Consider the following 27,407-nt stretch of genomic DNA (forward strand, 5'->3'; position numbering starts at 1 on the left):
AAATCTTATTCTTCACTTACCTTTTGAAGTTCAAAAGAATTCATACTGTAGCCAGAATTTTCGCTCTACTACCCATATGTAAAACTCTGGATTTATCGACATTAAAATTCATTTGCCACCTCTGAGCCGTCCACCAGTTTGTCTAAGTAATGGTTGTACTCTTGTAACCAGACAACTTGTGAACTTTGCCACAGTTGACCGCTACTCATACGGTATTATAAAGTGCCAGTATCAATAGAATATAAAGTAGGAGTTACAGTGCTGTGTGAAGAATGATGTTGTAACCCCAAGTGGTAACATACCTTTGTACGATCAACCTTCGCTGCACAATGTATTCCATCCGCTCATTCACTGTATTATATTCATATAACGAACCTAAAAGAGAATTTCTGTTTATATGGTAGAAAATGTGATATACTCATGTTACTATAGCATAAAGGTTCTTTTGCTGTCTACGAAATACGGCAAGCCAACAGAGGAGGCTGCCTGTAATATAATACAGTTACTGTACAGTACTGCCCCGATATGACCTGTTCCTCTACCGCGATACCGTCGGAGTCGCTGTCTTTATATACTTATCAAGTTACGAGGTGTACCCAGTATATAAGTTTTGGACTTGCTGTACTATACCCGCGTGTCAAGAGAGATGCTATGATATGGTACATAAAGAGATGGTTTACTCACAGGGTAATAAGACCAACAGTAGGCTTGGGAACACAATGGTGGCCGCCATATCGTCACAGCGCCACCTCTACCACCAGGTAACCTGAGTCACACCAGTCCCGATCAGGCGAGTCCACCACCACTGGTCGTTCACTGCAATCTGATGAACCAATGGTCGCTGCCTGACACCTGCCCAGCCATGCTGCACGTTCCTCTCACATACTGGCTCCTGAGTCCTAATCCGCACTGCGCATGTCACCAGTGGAAAGCGAGAACCACCCTAGTGTTATGTGGTTCGAGACTTGCGAGTTCTAAGTCAAAAGATACAAATGAATACATTTTCATGTAAAATAATGTTGAATTATAAACAACAAACTTCTAGATGTTAATTACTGGTATAAATGTTTACAATATTGTACGGTTAACTAAGGTTTTATATGTAAGGCGGTACAGTACAGACTGGAAAAAGAACATTTCAGTGATATGCAGCTCAACGAGTTTGAAAATCACTGATCCAGCACACTACAGACACTCCCATAGGACAAAGACTTCTGCCATCTTCCTCCTTCCCAAACTACTGCTTCCTAGTACCACTCGAAGCTCATTATCAGCTTTAATCCTATAGTACAATATGCGTCCCAGTGGAGTTAACTGTGCTGCTGAGGTCCCTGCTTTACCCTGGTGATACAAGCCTCATTATAATGGCATCAGTTCTATCCCATTACCACCTGTTGTACTAGAATGGCACAAGCTAAAGTTCAGTGATATCAGCGATACTTTGCTCTGAGCTGAATAGTGATCAGGTGAACTTTGGAATAATCACTTATCAGTTAATGAGATGAAGGCCACTTGCCTAACCAGTCTATATGAAGGTTAACATCTTTGGGCGACTGTCCGGCAAACTTTGTAACCAAAGATAAAGTCTTCCAGACACATCCGGTATTTCCAATTCTGGAACAGCCTGGGAGAGTGAATGGGTGCAGTGACTGGTGTTTTCATCATTTAACAAGTAGAGCAATCTATAAAATCAGTTTTGATTTCTAATTCTATTTTTTTAAGGATCTATTTCATGAAAACAAATCAGAAAAATGGATTTGAGGGTCTGAGACACTACAATTTATGCCTTAGAATGGTGAACCAGGGATATACTATCATCAGACTCCCCAGAATATGCCTTGGGCACCATGAGACCAAGTAGGTATTGTAAGAGATGGAATAACATCTTTTCAAGGCAGCAGTAGTGACTTCATGTTACTGATATAACATTACTGGTTATATTCTGCTGAACTATCTGTAATGATATTGCATTGTGAGTATTAACACTGATGGTTCAGCATTTATACTCATCAATTATTTTTCCCTAAAACCTAAACCTAGGCAGGTCTTGATGTATGCTATTAGCTTAAATTCCCTCAACTGACTCATCACAGGTATGAAGAAGTCTCTTTAATGACTTCAAAACTTATTACTACATCAAGTCTAATTTCTCTACACAGTTTTCACTCTGAGGACTTTGGAAGTCTTCATCCATTACATTTATTCTTATTTTCTGATACAATCAAATGGCAAGAGCTTTGGTTCTCAAACAATCAAACCATCATTCACCATTCCTCAGAAAAATGTTTTTAGCAAGGCATTTAGGCCTTAGATAGGTCAAGGTACAGAGATCGTTGGCAGACCAAAACTTATAAGGGTCACTTTGTTGCAGAACCCTGTACTATGATACAAGCTAATTTTCAGCAAATATTTCTACTGTTACATTAAAACTTCATCTTAATACTAAGGAATACCTGATAGTCTAATTCTTGAAAAATTCAGCAATGATCACCATACACCAAGTGTGAAAACCATTTAACACACCACACATTTAGCTTAATTTAGTTTTAGAGCTCTAGAAACCCTGTTATGGGGCTGTGTTTCACATAGAAGTACAGTAAGTTCCTCTGAATAGGAAGGTTCTCAAGGAGGTTGTACTTTTTCCATTTTCTGATAATGATACAACCTCTTTGAATGTCACTTCTCGTAATCAGTACACTATCATCATACAATTTCATGCCTTTTTATGGAGCTCCTGCAGCTTCATTGCAGAACTCCATGCAGAGGGGTAATTGATAAACTCTTTCAAAGCAAGGAGGCTATACTTCTATCTGTATACTCACCGAAGCTGGCTTCTCACTCGCGGTGTAACCAATTGCACATGAGGTCCAGTAGCACATCACAAAGATATAAAGAAAGAAACAGAAATGCATATGCAAAAAAGAATAGTGTTTAGATACCAACACATTTCACCATTTCATGGTATCAAATTAATGTGTTTGCAATAAAATGACAAACAACCTAAGATTAAAGGTGGTTTCCATGGGTACCCTGAGAACATGTCTCAATCCAGATTGTCCACTGATCTAACGTAAAGTAATCACTTGGAAACCATCTTATGTGAATCAAAGTCTTCTAAAACACAAGCTCTGCTCAACTACAGTCATTTCAGGTAAAATATGTGTCATCATAGTTATTTATTGTTTTTGTAGATGGGCACAGGGTGAGAAAAAAAGCAATGTTGTGTGATTGTGGTGTGATACTTAACTTTGAAGAAAGAGAATGAAAGTTGCTGCAGTTGTTGTCTGCAGATATTATTAGAAAATCATTATAAAGGAATATGGATGAGTCTTTTAGGATGGTATGGTTATGCAGAACTTATAGCATATGATAGCTTGGTCATAAAGATACAATATAAAGCAGTACAGCAGAAAGTATAGAGATGTAGACCAATAAGAGATAGACAGATGTTGTAAGAGAACTGATTAGAGTTTGGGATATCTTAGGTGATGAAAAATGGAAATATTTTATGTATGGTGGTATAAGCTGCAACACTTGGCCTCAAATGCCATATCAACTTAGTAGGTAAAGTAAAAAAGTAGAAAGTACATTTTAAGTAGGCAAGTCTATGTTAAACCTTGTAGCTTCAAGATAAATTCATTATAAATTGAATACCGATACTCATGAATTATTAGAGAACAAACTAAATACCTTCCAAAAAGAGATGCATTTAAAAGAAGTTCAAAAAAGACATCGATGACCCAACATATCTTGTATCCTGTGATTACAGGAAACACTCGGTAAAATAAAAGTCTTAGCCTGATTTTCATATAATAAAAACATTAATGAATGGTGTGATGTGGTTTTATCACAAAACCCATATGGTTTTTTATACAATACTAATATCCTGTACAACATTTTGTGAGTAACTTAAAGTAAATGTCCAAAGAAATATAGTGCTACTCACCTAAATACAAGCTTTAGCTTCAAGATCTGTCAAACGGTACATTTTCTGCTAAAATATAAGCCTTAAAACTATCTATAGAAACGTATGCCACATACCCTAATCAGGCATTTCACTTATGTTCTCACATACTGAAAATATAATACAACAGTGCATTTTTATCTTGATATGTCATGAAGAAAATTCAAAGATCTCTAATCTTAATACAGGGTAACATGGTAGCAAGTCTACAAAAGGGAACTAGGAGTCCCTGCGCTCTAATAGACTGTGCAGTTAAGAATACAGTTTTACGAAATCAATTTCTACACAAGGTGATGCAACCCTGTCTGCATTTGATCCTCCCCACGGACATGAGAACAGATGTTTTACATGCCCAAGTTTTGTCCACTGACAGCACGTCGACCCAAGTATACCACATCATTCCAATTCACTCTATTCCTTGCATGCCTCTCATCCTCCTGTGTTCAGGGCCTAATCTCTCAAAATATTTTTCACTCCATCCTTCCACCTCCAATTTGGTCTCGCACTTCTTGCTCCCTCCATCTCTGATACATATATCCTCTTTGTCAATCTTTCCTCGCTAATTCTCTCCATATGTCCAAGCCACTTCAACACACCCTCTTCTGCTCTCTCAACCACACTCTTTTTATTTCCACACATCTCTCTTACCCTTTCATTAATTACTTGATCAAACCACCTCACACCACATATTGTCCTTAAACATTTCATTTCCAACACATCCATATTTCTCTTTTATACGTTAGGTAAGACGGTACAGGCAACTGAAGCCCTAATCAAGGCCATCCCATTAACGATATATGTCCATGGATGTGAGCCGACGTGGCCTCTCTTTGTCTGTTTCCTGGTGCTACCTTCTCAATGCAGGAAGCATATATATATATATATATATATATATATATATATATATATATATATATATATATATATATATATATATTTTCATTTTGCTTTGTCGCTGTCTCCCGCGTTTGCGAGGTAGCGCATGGAAACAGACGATAGAAATGTCCCAACCCACCCCCATACACATGTATATACATACACGTCCACACACGCAAATATACATACCTATACATCTCAATGTACACATATATATACACACACAGACATATACATATATACACATGTACATAATTCACACTGTCTGCCTTTATTTATTCCCATCGCCACCTCGCCACACATGGAATAACATCCCCCTCCCCCCTCATGTGTGCGAGGTAGCGCTAGGAAAAGACAACAAAGGCCCCATTCGTTCACACTCAGTCTCTAGCTGTCTTGTAATAATGCACCGAAACCACAGCTCCCTTTCCACATCCAGGCCCCACACAACTTTCCATGGTTTACCCCAGACGCTTCACATGCCCTGGTTCAATACATTGACAGCACGTCAAACCCAGTATACCACATCGTTCCAATTCACTCTCTTCCTTGCATGCCTTTCACCCTCCTGCATGTTCAGGCCCTGATCACTCAAAATCTTTTTCACTCCATATTTCCACCTCCAATTTGGTATCCCACTTCTCCTCGTTCCCTCCACCTCTGACACATATATCCTCTTGGTCAATCTTTCCTAACTCATTCTCTCCATGTGACCAAACCATTTCAAAACACCCTCTTCTGCTTTCTCAACCACATTCTTTTTATTACCACTCATCTCTCTTACCCTTTCATTGCTTACTGGATCAAACCACCTCACACCACATATTGTCCTCAAATATCTCATTTCCAGCACATCCACCCTCCTCCGCACAACTCTATCTATAGCCCACACCTCGCAACCATATAACATTGTTGGAACCAATATTCCTTCAAACATACCCACTTTTGCTTTCCAAGATAACATTCTAAACTCCCACACATTTTTCAACACTCCCAGAACTTTTGCCCCCTCCCCAACCCTATGATTCACTTCCGCTTCCATGGTTCAATCCGCTGCCAAATCCACTCTCAGATATCTAAAACACTTCACTTCCTCCAGTTTTTCTCCATTCAAACTTACCTCCCAGTTGATTTGTCCCTCAACCCTACTGTACCTAATAACCTTGCTCTTATTCACATTTACTCTCAGCTTTCTTCTTTCACACGCTTTACCAAACTCAGTCACTCAGTCAACTGCCACATTACTCACCTTTGCATTCAAATCACATGGGGTGTTCAGCACTGTAAATGGAAATGGTGAAGAGCTTGTAGATTTGTGTGCTGAAAAAGGACTGGTGATTGGGAATACCTGGTTTAAAAAGAGAGATATACATAAGTATACATATGCAAGTAGGAGAGATGGCCAGACAGCATTATTGGATTACATGTTAATTGACAGGCGCATCAAAGAGAGACTTTTGTACAGTAATGTACTGAGAGGGGCAACTGGAGGGATGTCTGACTATTATCTTGTGGAGGCGAAGGTGAAGATATGTAGAGGTTTTCAGAAAAGAAGAGAGAATGTTGGGGTGAAGAGAGTCGTGAGAGTAAGTAAGCTTGGAAAGGAGACTTGTGTGAGGAAGTACCAGCAGAGACTGAGTGCAGAATGGAAAAAGGTGGGAGCAAATGACATAAGGGGAGTGGGGGAGGAATGGGATGTATTTAGGGAAGCTGTGATGGCTTGCGCAAAAGATGCCAGTGGCATGAGAAAGGTGGGAGGTGGGCAGATTTGAAAGGGTAGTGAGTGATGGGATGAAGAAGTAAGATTGTTAGTGAAAGAGAAGAGAGAGGCATTTGGGCACTTTTTACAGGGAAGCAGTGCAAATTACTGGGAGATGTATACAAGAAAGAGGCAAGAGGTCAAGAGAAAGGTGCAAGAGGTGAAAAAGACGGCTAATGAGACTTGGGGTGAATGAGTATCATTAAATTTTCTGGAGGAAAAAAAGATGTTTTGGAAGGAGGTAAATAAAAAGCGTAAGACAAGAGAACAAATGGGAACATCGGTGAAGGGGGCTAATGGGGAGGTAATAACAAGTAGTGGTGAAGGAGACGGAGTGAGTATTTTGAAGGCTTGTTGAATGTGTTTGATGACAGAGTGGCCAATATAGGGTGTTTTGGTCGAGGTGGTTTGCAAAGTGAGAGGGTCAGGGAGAATGGTTTGGTAAACAGAGAAAAAGTAGTGAAAGCTTTGCAGAAGATGAAAGCCAGCAAGGCGGCGGGTTTGGATGGTATTGCAGTGGAATTTATTAAAAAAGGGGGTGACTGCGTTGTTGACTGGTTGGTGAGGATATTCAATGATGGATGGCTCATGGTGAAGTGCCTGAGGATTGGCAGAATGCATACATAATGCCACTGCACAAAGGCAAAGGGGACAAAGGTGAGTGCTCAAATTAAAGAGGTATAAGTTTGTTGAGTATTCCTGGGAAATTACATGGGAGGGTATTGATTGAGAGGGTGAAGGCATGTACAGAGCATCAGACTGGGGAAGAGCAGTGTGGTTTCAGAAGTGGTAGAGGACGTGTGGATCAGGTGTCTGCTTTGAAGAATGTATGTGAGAAATACTTAGAAAAACAGATGAATTTGTATGTAGTATATATGGATCTGGAAAAGGCATATGATAGAGTTGATAGAGATGCTCTGTAGAAGGTATTAGTATTAAGAATATATGGTGTGGGAGATAAGTTGCTAAAAGCGGTGAAAAGGTTTTATCGAGGACGTAAGGCACGTGTACAAGTAGGAAGAGAGGAAAGTAACTGGTTCCAAGTGAATGTTGGTTTGCAGCAGGGGTGCATGATGTCTCCATGGTTGTTTAATTTGTTTATGGATGGGGTTGTTAGGGAGGTGAACGCAAGAGTTTTGGAGAGAGGGGCAAGTATAGAGTCTGTTGTGGATGAGAGGGCTTAGGAAGTGAGTCAATTGTTGTTTGCTAATGATACAGGGCTGGTGGCTGATTTGGGTGAGAAACTGCAGAAGTTGGTGACTGAGTTTGGTAAAGTGTGTGGAAGAAGAAAGCTAAGAGTAAATGTGAATAAGAGCAAGGTTATTAAGTTCAGTAAGGTTGAGGGACAAGTTAATTGGGAGGTAAGTTTGAATGGAGAAAACCTGGAGAAAGTGAAGTGTTTTATACTTCTGGGAGTGGATTTAGCAGCAGATGGAACCATGGAAGCAGAATTGAGCCACAGGGTGGGGGAAGGGGTGAAGGTTCTGGGAGCACTGAAGAATGTGTGGAAGGCAAGAACGTTATCTCGGAGAGCAAAAATGGGTATGTTTGAAGGAATAGTGGTTCCAACAATGTTATATGGTTGCGTAGCATGAGCTATAGATAGGGTTGTGCAGAGGAGGGTGGATGTTTTGGAAATGAAATGTTTGAGGACAATATGTGGTGTAAGGTGGTTTGATCGAGTAAGTAATAATAGGGTAAGAGAGATGTGTGGTAATAAAAAGAGTGTAGTTGAGAGAGCAGAAGAGGGTGTTTTGAAATGGTTTGGTCACATGTAGACAATGAGTCAGGAAAGATTGACCAAGAGGATATATGTGTCAAAGGTGGAGGGGACGAGGAGAAGCGGGAGACCAAACTGGAGGTGGAAAGATGGAGTGAAAAAGATTTTGAGTGATCGGGGCCTGAACATGCAGGAGGGTGAAAGGCGTGCAGGGAATAGAGTGAATTGGAACAATGTGGTATACCAGGGTTGACATGTTGTCAATGGATTGAACCATTTATTTCATTTATATTGCTTTGTCGCTGTCTGCCGCGTTAGCGAGGTAGCAAAAGGAAACAGAGGAAAGAATGGCCCAACCCACCCACATGCACATGTATATACATACACGTCCACACATACAAATATACATACCTATACATCTCAATGTATACATATATATACATACACAGACATATACATATATACACATGTACATAATTCGTTCCCATCGCCACCCCACCACACATGAAATAACAACCCCCTCCCCCCCCACATGAGCACGAGGTAGCGCTAAGAAAAGACAACAAAGGCCACATTCCTTCACACTCAGTCTCTAGCTGTCATGTAATGTATCGAAACCACAGCTCCCTTTCCACATCCAGGCCCCACAGAACTTTCCATGGTTTACCCCAGACGCTTCACACGCCCTAGTTCAATCCATTGACAGCTCGTCGACCCCGGTATACCACATCGTTCCAATTCACTCTATTCCTTGCATGCCTTTCACCCTCCTGCATGTTCAGGCCCTGATCACTTAAAATCTTTTTCACTTCATCTTTCCACCTCCAATTTGGTCTCCCACTTTTCCGCGTCCCCTCCACCTCTGACACATATGTCCTCTTGGACAATCTTTCCTCACTCACTCTCTCCATGTGACCAAACCATTTCAAAACACCCTCTTCTGCTGTCTCAACCACACTCTTTTTATTACCACACATCTCTCTTACCCTATTATTACTTACTCAATCAAACCACCTCACACCACATACTGTCCTCAAACATCTCATTTCCAGCACATCCATCCTCCTCCACACAACTCTATCTATAGCCTACACCTCGCAACCATATAGCATTGTTGGAACCACGATTCCTTCAAACATACCCATTTTTGCTTTCCAAGATTGTTCTCGACTTCCACACATTCTTCAACGCTTACAGAACTTTCGCCCCCTTCCCCACCCTATGATTCACTTCTGCTTCCATGGTTCCATCTGCTGCCAAATACACTCCCAGATATCTAAATCACTTCACTTCCTCCAGTTTTTCTCCATTCAAACTTACTTCCCAATTGACATGTCCCTCAACCCTACTGTACCTAATAACCTTGCTCTTATTCACATATACTCTCAGCTTTCTTCTTTCACACACTTTACCAAACTCAGTCACCAGCTTCTGCAGTTTCTCACACGAATCAGCCACCAGCGCTGTATCACAGACAAATAATAATTTATGACAAGGAAACCCCCCTGGAAAGACTAGTATCTACATTCCAAAGAAAAGCCAGAAATCTGAACACTGCTTGGTCACAAGGAGTGCAAACTATATATATATATCCTCTAACCATAAATTCATATCTTTTAAAAAATTTAAAAGATTTAAAAAATTTCACATAAAGATTTATCAAACTTAATGCATGTCTATGATAAAAATGGCTGGCATGCTGTAAATGCCCTTATCTCAATTAACAACATAACAATATATATGTTATTTCATATTAGAAAGGACAAACAACTCTATGTGAACAATACATTTCGTAAAATATAAACAAAACTGTGGCATCCTTCTTTTCCTGATGAAAATATGACACATAGTACAGATAAGGGGAGTTAATATGAAAATAATATAAATTTTATTACTCATTTTTCCTACTTGAGGAATTCTAGCTAATTTCAAACATCAAGATATGGCTCTTAGAAAATCTATGAAGCTACTAACAGTGCAGTACACGAAAACAGATAATCTTGCCCCTTAAACAGCTATGGTTGTCATGTGACAATGTACAATTCATCGCAAATCTTACCAATTTCTGATTTAAATTTCCTCACCAGTAGTTGAACACTACACAGACTGATATTATTCTAAGTGAGTGTGTCATTTCTCCCACACTACAAGCAGCTGGGTGGGCAACTCAGTGAGTGCATATAAATATAAATGTAAATATATAAGGAAGTTCTTAAAGTACCTACACTTCAAGTCATCTTCTGAGGCAATAAACTTTGTAGAATGCTAAAACAGAACATGAATGACATGTTGCATGGCTTCCAAACTGACTTACACCATAAAGGTGGAGAAAAAGTGCCCTAAAAATTATATATTTAACAAGTTATCAAATTAAAGTTTGTATGCAGGCAATGATTTAATGTAAATAAGCAATGATAAATTCTAAAAACTGAACAATAATTCGGTCTTAGAACATGATCATAAAATGCAAGAGGAAACAAACATCAGTTATAATGCCTTACTTACATGCAGCAGGCATGCTAGAGACAAAACTCAGGAAACAAACACCAGTTACAATGTCTTACTTACATGTAGCAGGTGTGTTAAAGGCAGTACTCAGGAAACAAACACTAGTTACAATGCCTTACATAAATGCAGCAGGCATGCTAGAAGCAACACTCAGGAAATAAACACCAGTTACAATGCCTTGCATGCAGCAGGTGTGCTAGAGGCAACACTCAAGAGACACACACCAACTGCAATGCCTTACATGCAGCATGCATGCCACAGGAAACACTCAGCACTCAGCAGTAGGAGCAACTTTATATGCCAATCAGTGCCACCAATATGTGTAGGTTTCATTGAATTTTTCTCTGGTTTTGTATACCATTTGACAATTCTACAAAGAAAGTTAAAAAAATAATAGACACTAATTTTCTGAACAAAATGAGGTTGCTACAAATTTCAACTGCATATAGTAAGGATTCATTTTCTAGAGAAATTTCTGTGCACATTTGATATTGCTTGGTGACTGTATTAAGTTTCACATTTCACAATATTTTAACATATGTTTTTAACATATGACTATGAAATATCTAGCAAGCCAGTGAGTAGATTCCAGTGCAAAAAAATTTAAAGGTTTCACATATACAAGAGAAAACAACCCTTTTGTCAGTCATCCTCTTACAATAATTCTTTCTACTTTAATTTCAAACACTAAAGCTTAAATGACTTACTCTACCTGGAAAACACCCTTCAATGAATCATTGAAAAATACTGTTGAGCCAACATCAAAGTATCTTTCTCTCAAGTGAATACAAAGAATTAAAAAAATCATTTTCATTCAGACTAGGAACAAGAAAAGGATCTTCTTAAAGTAGAAAAGGAGTTCGGGAGATTGCAAAATGGTGTAATACACACAGCAAATGTGAGAATAAATCATCATAAAGCTCTCACAACAAAGTGCAGCCCTGTACTCTAAATTATCATGGGACATGAAACAATACTTCTCCATTTCTTTCCTCCATACAGGCAATAAACATATCATAATTCACCTTAAGTCAGATGAAAATTTGTTCCCAAAAGATCTAGCTTAATAGTTATACACATTATCTTCTTAACCTGAAGGTATTTTCACAAATATATCAATGCAGGATTTTACACTGCTAAAGAATTATCATGCAAAGATTACACTCTGATTTAATAAGAACCATTTTCAGTGTGTCTGAAATAATAAAGAATAAATCTAAGAGGATTTAGGTCATGCAGTCTTTATGATGCAGAATTAGAGGTTCAATAACAGGAGCACAATACTTCTTTAACAACAGTCATTAGAAGTGTGGATGGCACTAATGAATTAAAGGGTCTGCCTAAGTGTGCAAGACAAAAGGTGTGAAAGAAGAGCAATGCAAATAAATCAATCTACAAAATGTAATATGGAATGCATGGCATATTTCACCAAATACAGTATATGCAATGTACATGGCTGTAAGATCTTAAAATATCAAAATCATTATCTCTGAGGAGAAGGGAGAAAGAAAACTGCCTATGTATCTCTTGCATGTTGTAGAAGGTGACTAAGAGAGAGAGGAGTGGGAGGTTGAAAACTCTCCCATCCTTTGACTTTTCAAAGAAAATGAGGAAACAAACAAACAAAAATCTTTTCTCCCTAAGGTCTTAGTCATCTGTTTTAGAAACAACTTCACTTATGTGAGAAAACCAAGTAAGAATGAAAAAAGAAAAGATGAAAATCATCAAAAAGGAAAATAGGAACTGTTTACAGATAGATGGATTACAACCCACTATTCTTGTTCCGGATTTCGGAAGAAGCCAATGATACCGGCATAGATCTAATAACTAGTGCTCCTAAGTAAATGTGAACATGCTTGACTTTACTACTTATCACTGGGAAAAATACATGGAGAGAACACATGAGACATTCTAGCCCAGTTAGAGGATCACTAAAGCAAATTTTGTTGCCCCTCATTCCTTCCTTTATCAGATAAGCATCCCTCAATCAACTTTTATTTATAGTTAGAAAAGTCATACTGGATGTAAATACTGTGGAATTGGAAAGAAAGGTTATTACTATCATTTGTGAACTACCAATGAAGAAGTACTTGGACTGCCATGAACATTTTTAATTTCATTTTTCTATTCACACTTATACTGCACAAAAGTCTTTGTGAGTCATATATTTTCAAACTTATACTACTTTTCTGAGTCTTCTGTTTTCCTATACACTATTGTGTTTCCAATCACTTCTTAGTCAAGAGCGATATTCATCAAAAAATATTTCAATACCCTGTCTTCCTGTAGAAAATGATCATCTGATTTACATAAATGGAGATATGAAGCAGAGGTTCAACAGATTTAAGAAAAAATAAAGGAGATTTATAACAAATCAGTCATAACAAGCAACAACTGTAAATCACATAATTCATTTCAAGGTAATGGTTCTAGGCAAGATATCATTATAGGTGCTGTTTTATAAGCAATAGATTCCAAAACAAAACCTCTCAGGCTTACCTTCTTTCCATGAAAGTTTTTTGTAAGAGTGTCTCCTTTGACCTAAAAACAATTTGTTAACAAGGAAACTACATGGAAGTCTTGGGATTCTCTATAAGAATCCCTTTGCACATTATGTTTACCCTTAAACCATGTGTGATGTAAAGGGTACTGAATGCTACGCTGTAGGTGAATGATCAAATTTTTTGCTTTTAAATTAATAAATCACATGTGACTCTGGATAATAAAGTGATGTCTTTGTTGATTACTAGTGGAAAATAACAGGTCAGTTACAAATGATATTAATGGGGAATTGAAATGTTCATGCCAACACTAAATCTTGAATAAAACTGCAAATTCTTTATCAATGGATGTTTAAAAAAGCAGTTTCATTCATCACATTGGAATTACTATTAAATACTTCATTATGTTAAGGATTCTTCATCACACACAAAAGAGGGTGTATTGAAATAGTTCAGTCACATGGAGAAAATGAGTCAGGAAAGACTGACAAAGAGGATATATGTGTCAGAGGTTTAGGGACAAGTCAATTGGGAGGTAAGTTTAAATGGAGAAAAACTGGAGGAAGTGAAGTGTTTTAGATATCTGGGAGTGAATCTGGCAGCGGATGGAACCATGGAAGCGGAAGTGGATCATAGGGTGAAGGAGGGGGCGAAAATTCTGGGAGCCTTGAAGAATGTGTGGAAGTCGAGAACAGTATCTCGGAAAGCAAAAATGGGTATGTTTGAAGGAATAGTGGTTCCAACAATGTTGTATGGTTGCGAGGTGTGGGCTATGGATAGAGTTGTGCGCAGGAGGATGGATGTGCTGGAAATGAGATGTTTGAGGACAATGTGTGGTGTGAGGTGGTTTGATCGAGTAAGTAACGTAAGGGTGAGAGAGATGTGTGGAAATAAAAAGAGCATGGTTGAGAGAGCAGAAGAGGGTGTTTTGAAATGGTTTGGGCACATGGAGAGAATGAGTGAGGAAAGATTGACCAAGAGGATATATGTGTCGGAGGTGGAGGAAACGAGGAGAAGTGGGAGACCAAATTGGAGGTGGAAAGATGGAGTGAAAAAGATTTTGTGTGATCGGGGCCTGAACATGCAGGAGGGTGAAAGGAGGGCAAGGAATAGAGTGAATTGGATCGATGTGGTATACCGGGGTTGACGTGCTGTCAGTGGGTTGAATCAGGGCATGTGAAGCGTCTGGGGTAAACCATGGAAAGCTGTGTAGGTATGTATATTTGCGTGTGTGGACGTATGTATATACATGTGTATGGGGGTGGGTTGGGCCATTTCTTTCGTCTGTTTCCTTGCGCTACCTCACAAACGCGGGAGACAGCGACAAAGCACAAAAAAAAATATATATATATATATATATATATATATATATATATATATATATATATATATATATAGGAGGTAAGTTGCTAGAAGCAGTGAAAAGCTTCTACCAAGGATGTAAGGCATGTACAAGTAAGAAGGGAAGAAAGTGATTGGTTCCCAGTGAATGTCGGTTTGTGGCAGGGTGCATGATGTCTCCATGGTGGTTTAATTTGTTTATGGATTCGGTGGTTAGAGAAGTGAATGCAAGGGCTTTAGAGAAAAGGGCAAGTATGCAGTCTGTTCTGGATAAGAGGGCTTGGGCAGTGAGTCAGTTGTTATTCACTGATGATACAGTGCTGTTGGCAGATTCAGGAAAGAAACTGCAGAGGTTGGTGACTGAGTTTGGCAAAGTATGTGAAAGGGAATATCCTCACTTGGCCTCCTTTTCTGTTCATTCTTTTGGAAAATTAAAAACAGAGAAGAGGATTTCCAGCGCCCTGCTCCCCCCCCCCCCTTTAGTCGCCTTTTACAACACGCAGGGTATACGTGGAAATTATTCTTTGTCCCCTATCCCCAGGGATATATACATATATATATATACATAATTTTCTTTTTTATTATACATAATTGCTGTTCCCGCATCAGTGAGGTAGTGCCAGGAAACAGACGAAGAATGGCCCATCCATTCATATACACATGTATATACATAAATGCCCATATATGCACATATACATACATAACATATCAACATATACATACATATGCATATCAACATATATATACATATACATACACACACACAGACATACATATATACACATGTACATATTCATACTTGCTTGCCTTCATCCATTCCTGTCGCTACCCCACCCCACAGGAAACAGCAATGACCTGTTAACAATTTTTACATGACATCTAAACTTTACTTCTCACTGTATGTCTTCTTAAATTACCATTTATCTATTTGAATCAGTGAGACACCCTGGAGACTTTTGACAACTTTCTTCAATAACAATTACAATATCTCTTTCATATAATCTAGGGTGTACGTTCTCCCCACACTTCTTCTGTAGCTTTATCAACCTTTTTTGCTTTTCCTGCACCTCATCTTAAAAGCCAGCTTTATGTAGTTCTCGCAACTGAGCACCAAGTCTCTCACCTTTAAACTTCCTCAAATGAGTTTCCTGTAAGTTAAAGAATAGGAATCAAATACAAAATACTAAAAGTTTCTTCTACTACAAAATTTCTTTTATATATTTACAATATCTGCACGCAAAAATGAAGACAATGAAAAAATCTGTAAAAGCTATGCTAATCATCTCATCAAGTTAGAAGCATATCAATGTGAATATCAGCATCTAATCTGTTGTTTTCCCTAGTGTAGCCTGAGAGTCATATAAAAATTCTTCTATGTGCAGTATACATATACATATACAGTATACATATCATTCCACATTTGTTCTCTCATTCACCTATGATTCTAACTTGTTCTCAACTCACTTCACACCTATTGTAACACCAATTCAAAATAACCTTTGTTATAATAAAACCTATCTAACTGTCCACTTATGTTTTCTTATTTCTACATATCCCTTAAAAATTCTCCATCATTCACTTTATACTTTCTTTTAACACGGCATCCTCCAACCATAAAGCAACTCACAGGGATGAGAGATTCTATCCATCCACATTCTTTTGTGAGCCTCAAAAAGACTCTGACTATAGTGATCTTGTAGTATACATGAACTAATTGATGGTCTAATTCAACAACAAGTTCTTGGAGGATGGTTGGTATGTTTTTATATTTCATCATTGCTTAACAATCTGTGTTCACTTTAACAGAGTTCATGGATAAATCTTGCATTCTATGAGATAGAATGATTTACAGATTCAAGTCTCATTAGCATTCAGTGAAGTAGGCTGTATCACTCATTCCAACGGTGCTCTGCAACAGTACTATTCATTTATTACTTAAAAAAAAATGCAAACTTTTAATACTGATATTCTGTCTTAAGCTCAACTATCCTTAATCATACACTAGCAAAATATTTAACAATTTCAATCTTCACCTAATAACCAAACCATGTCCAAAATTGCCTTACTTAACTTTTATTTGCTCTTACACTATACAGTATAATTCTGGGCTGTCCCCTTTTTGGATAAACTTTCCACCATAGAAGTGAGCATTTCAATATCAAATCACAAAATCTGAAGTACATCCCAATCTATCAGCCCCCAAGGTAAATTCCAACCAACAAGAATGATTATTACACGAACTATCTTTAGTTTTAATATCAATCTAAATTTTCTATGTACTTACTATTCTTTTCTCCATATAACTTCCTAGAAATTCCTCAACATCAATCTGTTTTTGCAAAAAGTCCTCTGCTATTTTCTCACTTTCTTCTTCAGACTGTACTGCAAATATCAGTAGACTTTCCTGTATACAAAAGAACTTGTGATTAATTAAGAGGTTTTCACAGTCACTTCTGATCTTGCAGTTTCCTTTTGAAAAGATAATGGGTAACTCAATGCAGTGGCATAACATATATATTAACCTGAGTAGGCAAAATTTCTCACTCCATACACAAGTGTGATTTTTGTTTTCATCATAATGCATCAATGCACTACTGATTTTCTTCTAAAATTTTAAGGCTAGCTTTTCACTACCTAAATCATCAAACGGTATAAAATAAAACTTTACAAGATAATGACCATGAGCAACAATTAAAAGATCAGAGAGACAGATTCAATGAAACATGTGGGCATGCATTTACACTTCATTATGAATTTCTCAAGTGACAAAAAATAAAGACAAAAGCTATACAGATTTTACAAAATATGGACGTACATGTGGAGTGAAAAAGAAAATTCCTTGATGCAGTAACAGATATTTCAGCCTGTAGAGAATTGGGTGACCATATAAAGATGAATTTTCTCACCACAGTTGATATAATACATCCAATGATAGCATTATGACATTCTAACTTAAAGTGTAAACAGAGATAAAGAATCAGAGAGTGCTGAAAGGTAATGGCTCTTGAAGGTCTTTGCTATCTGATACTTTTAATGCTATGAGAGAACTGGACTAAATGACTATACATTACTGAGAAAATATGAAAATGATAATTAAAAGTAATGCTGAAACAATCTCAAAAGAGTAAATAACAAAGAAAGTTGAATGCAAATTGTAACAAAAGCAAGATGAATAAGTTTGGAAAAGACTATTTGAATGTCAAATATGGCTGTTAGTAAAATAAGAGCAAATAAATTGTTATAATTTCAATAAAAGAGTCCTGGTTTTACCCAGGATCTGCTGCCAAATCCACCACCAGATGTATAAAACACTTCACTTCCTCCAGTTTTTCTCCATTCAAACTTACCTCCCAATTGACTTGTCCCTCAACCCTGCTGTATCTAATAACCTTGCTCTTATTCACATTTACTCTCAGCTTTCTTCTTTCACACACTTTACCAAACTCAGTCACCAGCTTCTGCAGTTTCTCATTCGAATCAGCCACCAGCACTGTATCATCAGCAAACAACAACTGACTCACTTCCCAAGCTCTCTCATCCACAACAGACTGCATAATTGCCCCTCTTTCAACAACTCTTGCATTCACCTCCCTAACAACCCCATTCACAACCAGATTAAACAACCATGGAGACATCATGCACCCCTACCGCAAACCACCAACATTCACTGAGAACCAATCACTTTCCTCTCTTCCTACATGTACACATGCCTTAAATCCTTGATAAAACTTTTCACTACTTCTAACAACTTACCTCCCACACCATATATTCTTAATACCTTCCTCAGAGCATCTCTATCAGCTATATCATATGCCTTCTCCAGATCCATAAATGCTACATACAAATCCATTTGCTTTTCTAAGTGTTTCTCACATACAATCTTCAAAGCAAACACCTGATCCACACATCTTCTACCACTTTTGAAAGCTCACTGCTCTTCCCCAATCTGATGCTCTGTACATGCCTTCACCCTCTCAATCAATACCCTCCAACATAATTTCCCAGGAATACTCAACAAACGTATACCTCTGTAATCTGAGCACTCACTCTTATCCCCTTTGCCTTTTTACAAAGTATAATAAATAAGATAAGAATACATAAATATTTTCAAAACATATCTGTAAAGAAAAGGAACTGGTTAAAAATCATGTTCGACAAAAATACCGTGCTCTGGTGGTGTAATTTAAACAATAATGCAGCTGTGTTTGTGGCTGGTCATAGCATGTTGCACTGAGCCACATTTGTGTTTTTAAACCATGTCCTTACATGAATTCCTTGCTAATGTTAGCTTCCACATCTCATCCACTGATGTAACTAATAACCTTACAGTACAGCTGGAAAAAAAAATCACACATCATATTCCCCATAAACTATTAAAAAAAAATCTAATTGCCCTTCCATTGTGTTGAGACAAATTTGTGGCTGAATGTAGGACATTGCACAGAGCCATAATATGTTCCTCTAAACTTCTGTACCATCATCTGAGTTCTTAAATGATGCATGACTCCACATTTTATCCTGAGATGGAATCAGCAAACTAACAATACAGGAAGAAACAATGCCATGCATTAAAGTCACCCATTATTTGTAAGAGAAAGGTTAATTGTGTCATTATTGCAGGAAGCTAGATTCAACAAAGTAACTACAATAGATAGTCTTATAGTAAAAGAAACAATTTCTCTAGTATCATTGTCAACATTTATGATGAATATACAGCAAGGTTAATTCTTCATTTTTTCATGTGAATAATATTCACTCCACATAAATAATAATTAAACTGAGATATTGTGAATGAAACATAAAAGACATGTATCATTATTATTATTATTTTGCTTTGTCGCTGTAAAGAACATGTATTGAACGTGTGATATTACCCTAGTAATGGCAACTTCAGTGAAGGGGGCTAATGGTGAAGTGATAACAAGTAGTGGTGATGTGAGGAGATGGAGAGAGTATTTTGAAGGTTTGTTGAACGTGTTTGATGATAGAGCGGCAGATATAGGGTGTTTTGGTTGAGGTGGTGTGCAAAGTGAGAGGGTTAGGGAAAATGATTTGGTAAACAGAGAAGAGGTAGTAAAAGCTTTGGGGAAGATGAAAGCCGACAAGGCAGCGGGTTTGGATGGTACTGCACTGGAATTTATTAAAAAAGGGGGTGACTGTATTGTTGACTGGTTGGTAAGGTTATTCAATGTATGTAAGATTCATGGTGAGGTGCCTGAGGATTGGTGGAATGCTTGCATCGTGCCATGGTACAAAGGCAAAGGGGACAAAGGTGAGTGCTCAAATTACAGAGGTATAAGTTTGTTGAGTATTCCTGGGAAATTATATGGGAGGGTATTGATTGAGAGGTTGAAGGCATGTACAGAGCATCAGACTGGAGAAGAGCAGTGAGCTTTCAAAAGTGGTAGAGGATGTGTGGATCAGGTGTTTGCTTTGAAGATTGTATGTGAGAAACACTTAGAAAAGCAAATGGATTTGTATGTAGCATTTATGGATCTGGAGAAGGCATATGATATAGTTGATAGAGATGCTCTGAGGAAGGTATTAAGAATATATGGTGTGGGAGGCAAGTTGTTAGAAGCAGTGAAAAGTTTTTATCAGGATGTAAGGCATGTGTATGTGTAGGAAGAGAGGAAAGTGATTGGTTCTCAGTTAATGTAGGTTTGCGGCAGGGGTGTGTGATGTCTCCATGGTTGTTTAATTTGTTTATGGATGGGGTTGTTAGGGAGGTGAATGCAGGAGTTTTGGAAAGAGGGGCAAGTATGCAGTCTGTTGTGGATGAGAGAGCTTGGGAAGTGAGTCAGTTGTTGTTCGCTGATGATACAGCGCTGGTGGCTGATTCATGTGAGAAACTGCAGAAGCTGGTGACTGAGTTTGGTAAAGTGTGTGAAAGAAGAAAGTTGAGAGTAAATGTGAATAAGAGCAAGGTTATTAGGTACAGTAGGATTGAGGGTCAAGTCAATTGGGAGGTAAGTTTGAATGGAGAAAAACTGGAGGAAGTGAAGTGTTTTAGATATCTGGGAGTGGATTTGGCAGCGGATGGAACCATGGAAGCGGAAGTGAATCATAGGGTGGGGGAGGGGGTGAAAGTTCTGGGAGCCTTGAAGAATGTGTGGAGGTCGAGAACATTATCTCGGAAAGCAAAAATGGGTATGCTTGAAGGAACAGTAGTTCCAACAATGTTGTTTGGTTGCGAGGTGTTGGCTATGGATAGAGTTGTACGCAGGAGGGTGGATGTGCTGGAAATGAGATGTTTGAGGACAATATGTGGTGTGAGGTGGTTTGATCGAGTAAGTAATAATAGGGTAAGAGAGATGTGTGGTAATAAAAAGAGTGTGGTTGAGAGAGCAGAGGAGGGTGTTTTGAAATGGTCTGGTCACATGGAGAGAATGAGTGAGGAAAGACTGACAAAGAGGATATATGTGTCAGAGGTGGAGGGAACGAGAAGAAGTGGGAGACCAGATTGGAGCTGGAAAGAGGGAGTGAAAAAGATTTTGAGTCATCAGGGCCTGAACATGCAGGAGGGTGAAAGGCGTGCAAGGAATAGAGTGAATTGGAACGATGTGGTATACCAGGGTCGACATGCTGTCAATGGATTGAACCAGGGCATGTGAAGTGTCTGGGGTAAACCATGGAAAGTTCTGTGGGGCCTGGATGTGGAAAGAGAGCTGTGGTTTCGGTGCATTATTACATAACAGCTAGAGACTGAGTGTGAACGAATGGGGCCTTTGTTGTCTTTTCCTAGCACTACCTCGCACACATGAGGGGGGAGGGGGTTGTTATTTCATGTGTGGCGAGGTGGCGATGGGAATGAATAAAGGCAGACAGTATGAATTATGTACATGTGTATATATGTATATGTGTGTGTGTGTATATATATGTATACGTTGAGATGTATAGGTATGTATATTTGCATGTGTGGACGTGTATGTATATACATGTGTAAGTGGGTGGATTGAGCCATTCTTTCGTCTGTTTCCTTGCACTACCTCGTTAACGTGGGAGACAACAAAAAAGCAAAATAAAGATAAATAAATAAAAAATCTAGAGGTTGAAATGTGTTTAGGTATACACAGAATGAAATCACACCTTGGAAAAAACCATAATCATCACATACTTAGTGTATACAAATATAAGGAGGATCCATGCAGCCAAATAAGGTGCACCCCGTTGACAATATATACCTTCCTACACTGATATAAAGTTTACTAGTTTTTGTGTACTTTCTTCAATAATTTTTTTTTTTTTTTTTTTTATACTTTGTCGCTGTCTCCCGTGTTTGCGAGGTAGCGCAAGGAAACAGACGAAAGAAATGGCCCAACCCCCCCCATACACATGTATATACATACGTCCACACACGCAAATATACATACCTACACAGCTTTCCATGGTTTACCCCAGACGCTTCACATGCCTTGATTCAATCCACTGACAGCACGTCAACCCCGGTATACCACATCGCTCCAATTCACTCTATTCCTTGCCCTCCTTTCACCCTCCTGCATGTTCAGGCCCCGATCACACAAAATCTTTTTCACTCCATCTTTCTTCAATAATATATATATATAATTCATGATATACAGGTATTCCAAAAGGAAACATTCTTATGAATTTCTATTGTCCACTAAGGAATATTTATAAAAAGGAGAAAAAATGTACAATAAAACAGTTAATATTTGATAAGAAGAAAGACAGTAATCAATAAAAGTGGAATATGATGTTACAGGCCAATGTCATTATGTGGCTGACCTACAGATGCAGTTAATATACCATTATATCTTTTTGACATTATCAGTCTAAACATACTTGCAATGAATCAACTTGATATGAAAATTGGAATGAACTTACTTGAATATTTGCTGGAGCAAGTTTCTCTGAAGCCTTCTGCTGCATCAGAGTCATGTCCTCAAAGCTAGCACGCAAGGAGGTGAGTTCTTCCACTTTTTGGATTGTGGCATCTCTCACACGTTCATACTCACTACTGCGTTCCAAATTAGCTTCTGTAATACAGAAATTCTAATACCTTAAACAGCAGCGAGCCATTATTTCACATCTAACAAGCCAAAAAGGTGCACACTATAACACTGACAACCACCTGCACAGTGGCACAGATACAGTTCACATGGGAGCATTTATTTCAGTTCTATATGTAAGTATTAATAAAACAAGACTCAATGTACATTTGCTATATGCTGTCCATGAAATGCGCGTCAATGCCCTAGAGGCAAATGGTATCTATCTTCTTTACCAACTACTTCTACTACTTCTTTACTCACCCTCTCTCCAACATTGAATCTTTCTATACAGTCCTTTATCACTGAAATGAACAATTTAACTGAAATGTTTACCATTCAATGTTTTTTGTTTTTAAATAAGTGCGAGTAAATGCTGTGTGGAAGTAAGATCTCACACTTAAAAAACTTTTATAAGTTGTGAGGTACCTAATCACAGGAATGGCTACAACAAACAACTTTATTTCAAATTGGATTTAAAGAGCTATCCCACAAAATTTTAACAAAACTTTGTTAATGTACATAACGTGGATGAAATCATCTACATCTGAGAAGGATGAGTTTTCTGTTATGAATGTATCCTGCTGGATTAAGATACATTTTTCTCGTGAAAGCCTTAATCCTTTAACTGCTCCACAAGTATACCCATACATAATGGCTGCTCATTTATCATAACTTTGCCATGAAATAACATAACTTAGCACAACAGTTGATACCAAAATAGCTAAAACTTCTAACAATAAAACCCTGAATCTCTAACATATAAATTTCTGTTCATAAACAAATAGAATATAATGATCAAAACTTGTTTAGTTACTAATAAGATTGACTGATAACAAAAGAAATGTTACTTTTAAGTAATTAGCATGCAGAAATATCAACAAGGTTCAGTTACCTAAACGAAATCAATTGGGGCTGGACAGAGTGCAAGCATCCAACCTGGACATCCATCCTACCATGCAGTGTAAATAAATGATAATTTGTGGGGTTAAGATGAAGACAGCAGCCAAGTATTATACCTGAACATTCAAGACTACGACAGGTGATTTCAAATATGATATTAGAGGAACAGCAGAGTGGAAAAAAAATAAAATGTAGGATCATGCAACAGGTTATAAATACATGGGCTCAAATGACCATGCTATACCAAGATCTAAATGCTGAAGTATCACACCAAGGTTGAAATGGCTGTGATGCACTTAGTTTAAATGATTTAAAAATCTACTTTTAATATTTCAAGTATTGCTAATATTCTCAGGTTGGGGAGAAAACCTTCTCAATATAGTCTAAACTGAAATGTTCTGTGGCACATTTTTCACTTTAACCATTTTATTCTGTGCTGCATTAGACCTTAACTATGTCATAACAATTTACTGAATGTTTCATATGAAGTAAATCTCTACTTTTATTTCTTATAGGCAAAGCAAAATGAACACAAAAGACTTTAATCAAATAATTCATTCTTAAAATAATGACTGAGACATGGGCTCAATCATAAATTCCTGCACTATTCAAAATAAATTGGATGAAATGCAGTGAAGACTAGAACTTACTAGCTAAAGCTTCATTCTGGGCAATGAGCTGATCACAGTGAGTCTTAACTGCTGTCAACTGAGGCAAACCAGCCACAAATTCTGTCAGTTTGTCCTCACAGGTTAATATGTCCTCCAGCTCATCACGGCTTAAGGATGCTACTTCAGGTAATACACCAACTGGAAAAAATGACAGTTCTTTCAATATATATCAAATGATAACAACTCTTTCCCAGTCTCTAGACATGTAAAATCATTTGCAATAATAATTCACTTCTTTTCCAAACACTTATTCCTGGACCTAGATGTATTTTATAGTTACAGTCAAGTATGAATATTCTAAAACAATCAATAGGCATTTAGATCTTGTAAATGGTGCAAATCATCAACTGAACTGATATGCATACACATATAATTACAAAATTCTAATAACATATACTAGTCCACTAATTGGTAGACTGGAAAAAGTTCAGTCCAACCTCACATAAAAGGTAACTGGATTGTGAGTGATTCTGTTTTGCAATATTCATATAGTGTTTACAGAATGCAACAGTTCCAGAACATGAGCTGGAACATTAGTCTCTTACATGATATATATACATGATATATATCTGGTAACAGAACTAAAGGTTTATGAAGCTATATCAGGGAAAATGTGGGGTTATTAAATGCAAAAGTTGGCACTTATAAAAAATCAACAGAACCTGTGAAAACCTCACCTAGGCTCTCCTAGTGGCCAATAAGTATGATAAAAATTATCTTTATATATATATTATACTCAATTGCTGTCTCACGCGTTAGCGAGGTAGCGCTAGGAAACATATGATAGAATGGCCCAACCCACCCACATACACATGTATATACATAGACAACAAAGGCCACATTCCTTCACACTCAGTTTCTAGCTGTCATGTGTAATGCACCGAAACCACAGCTCTTTTTCCACATCCAGGTCCCACAAAACTTTCCATGGTTTACCCCAGATGCTTCACATGCCCTGGTTCAATCCATTGACAGCACATCCACCCCGGTATACCACATTGTTCCAATTCACTCCATTCCTTGCATGCCTTTCACCCTCCTGTATGTTCAGGCCCTGATGACTCAAAATCTTTTTCACTCCATCCTTCCACCTCCAATTTGGTCTCCCACTTCTCCTCGTTCCCTCCACCTCTGACACATATATCCTTTTTGTCAATCTTTCCTCACTCATTCTCTCCATGTGACCAAACCATTTCAATACAACCTCCTCTGCTCTCTCAACCACACTCTTTTTATTACCACACATCTCTCTTACCCTTTCATTACTTACTCGATCAAATCATGTCACACTACATATTGTCCGCAAACATTTCATTTCCAGCATATCCACCCTCCTCCGCACAACGTTATCTATAGCTCATACCTAGCAAACTTATAACATTGTTGAAACCACTAATCCTTCAAACATACCCATTTTTTCTCTCCGAGATAACGTTAACATTAAATAGGTCTGTTGTTAGAGATCTAATGAACTTGGTGACTTGGGGAGCTGTTGGCCACTCTGTCATTTGCTTGCTCACATTTTTCAGCAGTGGCATAATGCTAAGTCATGGATGTGATTACTGTATTTCAGCTAGAGTACTGAATGATGAAATATAATTCGACAGCTAAGGAAGTTAGGTGTGCTTTTCATAAATTCCACTGATTATTTCACAAGTATTTTACCTGCTTTGGTATAAATCAATCCCATGTTTTCCCTTATATACATAACTTTTACAACTTTCAACTTCTCTTGATTTATAATACTTCTGTTTTACAGCATTCATTAAACACTACAGTAGCACAGCAAAACAAAATACTTCATTTCCAAAGCTACTCATAATACAAGGGTAAAAGGAACTTTCATCAGCAGATTTTTACCCAAGAATACTGTGCAACAAAAGGAAAAGTATATTAGTAATCCCATGATAATATATAATGTACATTGTTATTAAACCTATGATTATATCACTTGCATTTTATTCTCTAGGTGACTGAAAAAATTATACTGGAGAAATGTAATTGTGATGGCCACACCAATGATATTTCATATCTGCACAATTACAGTTGGTTAAGAGCCCTTCTCCAGCGGGTGACAGATGACCATGCCGTTAATCCTAGGCAAGATTAACATCTTATGAAGAGAAAAAAATATCATTACTGCAGGTGAGATTCAGCAGACAATAGTTTATGTCAAATGTCATAGGGTTTGGCAATACTAGGATTTGAATACAACAGACCTTACCCTCTTAACACTAACCTTGAGAAGAATGAGACACAGGAAAGTAAGAATGTGGTGAACCAAGACTAGGATCCATGATAACACTTCCTTCAAACTTTTGTTCACAATGTCATCAATGAGATCTGTAAATATAGGTGATTACCATATACGTCATACCTAAATGGGATATGCCTACTTAAAACATTAATCTTATGCAAGTATTATCATGCACACATTCACCGTAACTCTAAATAACACATAACTTTATTTCTTTTAATCTCACATATATCCCTAAACTAACAGACCTCGCCACTCTCGCATGTTTGGTATCGTATAAGACAAAAATGTGTAAATTGAGTCCTCACCCTTAACATCTTACTCTAATTTGGGGTACATTATACCTCTGTGATGCCTTTTTAAGTTGAAACTTTACCGAGAAAATCTCTTTCTAGATATTACATTTGCCAAATCGTTGACAAATACTGTTTCACACAGAGCAATACTCTGAGGAATTCATACCCAGATGTAAATATCCTACTTTATCTACAATGCATAGGTTTATTCTAAAAAAGATACAAAACAAAATAGCACTAATGTTACTTACGTGCCAACTCGGCTCTCACCAACAACGCTTACCTCGGCTTTAACAGCTGATGTAAACAAATAAACGGTGTTTTCTAAAATGTTCATCATTGATGTATCATACTTATTTTACCTATCAAAGCTACATATGTATTCAAATACTTAAGATATAATGTAATTTATGATTTTATTAAAGAATCTAAAGAATGCATTTGGTACTTTTAGAAAAAATTAGAATTTGTATATTCTAAAACGGCAAATTATCGAATGGTATAGATTTCTTAAGCCAGCAGGAAAATATGCACGAGAAAAAACTATAGATAACAAAATAAATGGAATTATTTTAGTTTATTATGACACACACACACAC

The 27,407-nt window shown here is 37.7% G+C and overlaps 2 protein-coding genes across 2 annotated transcripts in view; both read right to left on the minus strand.

Annotated features, from left to right (window-relative positions):
• Positions 1-3,652, minus strand: part of LOC139762732 (uncharacterized) — a 29,592-nt gene extending 25,940 nt beyond the window's left edge. The window contains exon 1 of the mRNA XM_071687781.1: positions 685-3,652. Within this exon, the coding sequence (XP_071543882.1) occupies positions 685-733 (49 nt within the window). The 5' untranslated portion in view covers positions 734-3,652. The remainder of the gene's footprint in view (positions 1-684) is intronic.
• An 11,581-nt stretch (positions 3,653-15,233) lies between these two features.
• Positions 15,234-27,123, minus strand: LOC139762733 (vacuolar protein sorting-associated protein 37A-like). Its single transcript, XM_071687782.1, has 6 exons — positions 27,060-27,123; positions 26,495-26,598; positions 24,235-24,393; positions 22,518-22,669; positions 16,954-17,073; positions 15,234-15,817 (listed from the first exon to the last, which is right to left on the minus strand). The coding sequence occupies exons 2-6, from the start codon at positions 26,550-26,552 to the stop codon at positions 15,743-15,745; spliced, it is 564 nt and encodes a 187-aa protein (XP_071543883.1). The 5' UTR covers positions 26,553-26,598; positions 27,060-27,123; the 3' UTR covers positions 15,234-15,742.
• Positions 27,124-27,407: the final 284 nt, after the last annotated feature.

The sequence above is a fragment of the Panulirus ornatus genome, chromosome 44 (genome assembly GCF_036320965.1).
Source record: "Panulirus ornatus isolate Po-2019 chromosome 44, ASM3632096v1, whole genome shotgun sequence".
NCBI lineage: Eukaryota > Metazoa > Arthropoda > Malacostraca > Decapoda > Palinuridae > Panulirus > Panulirus ornatus.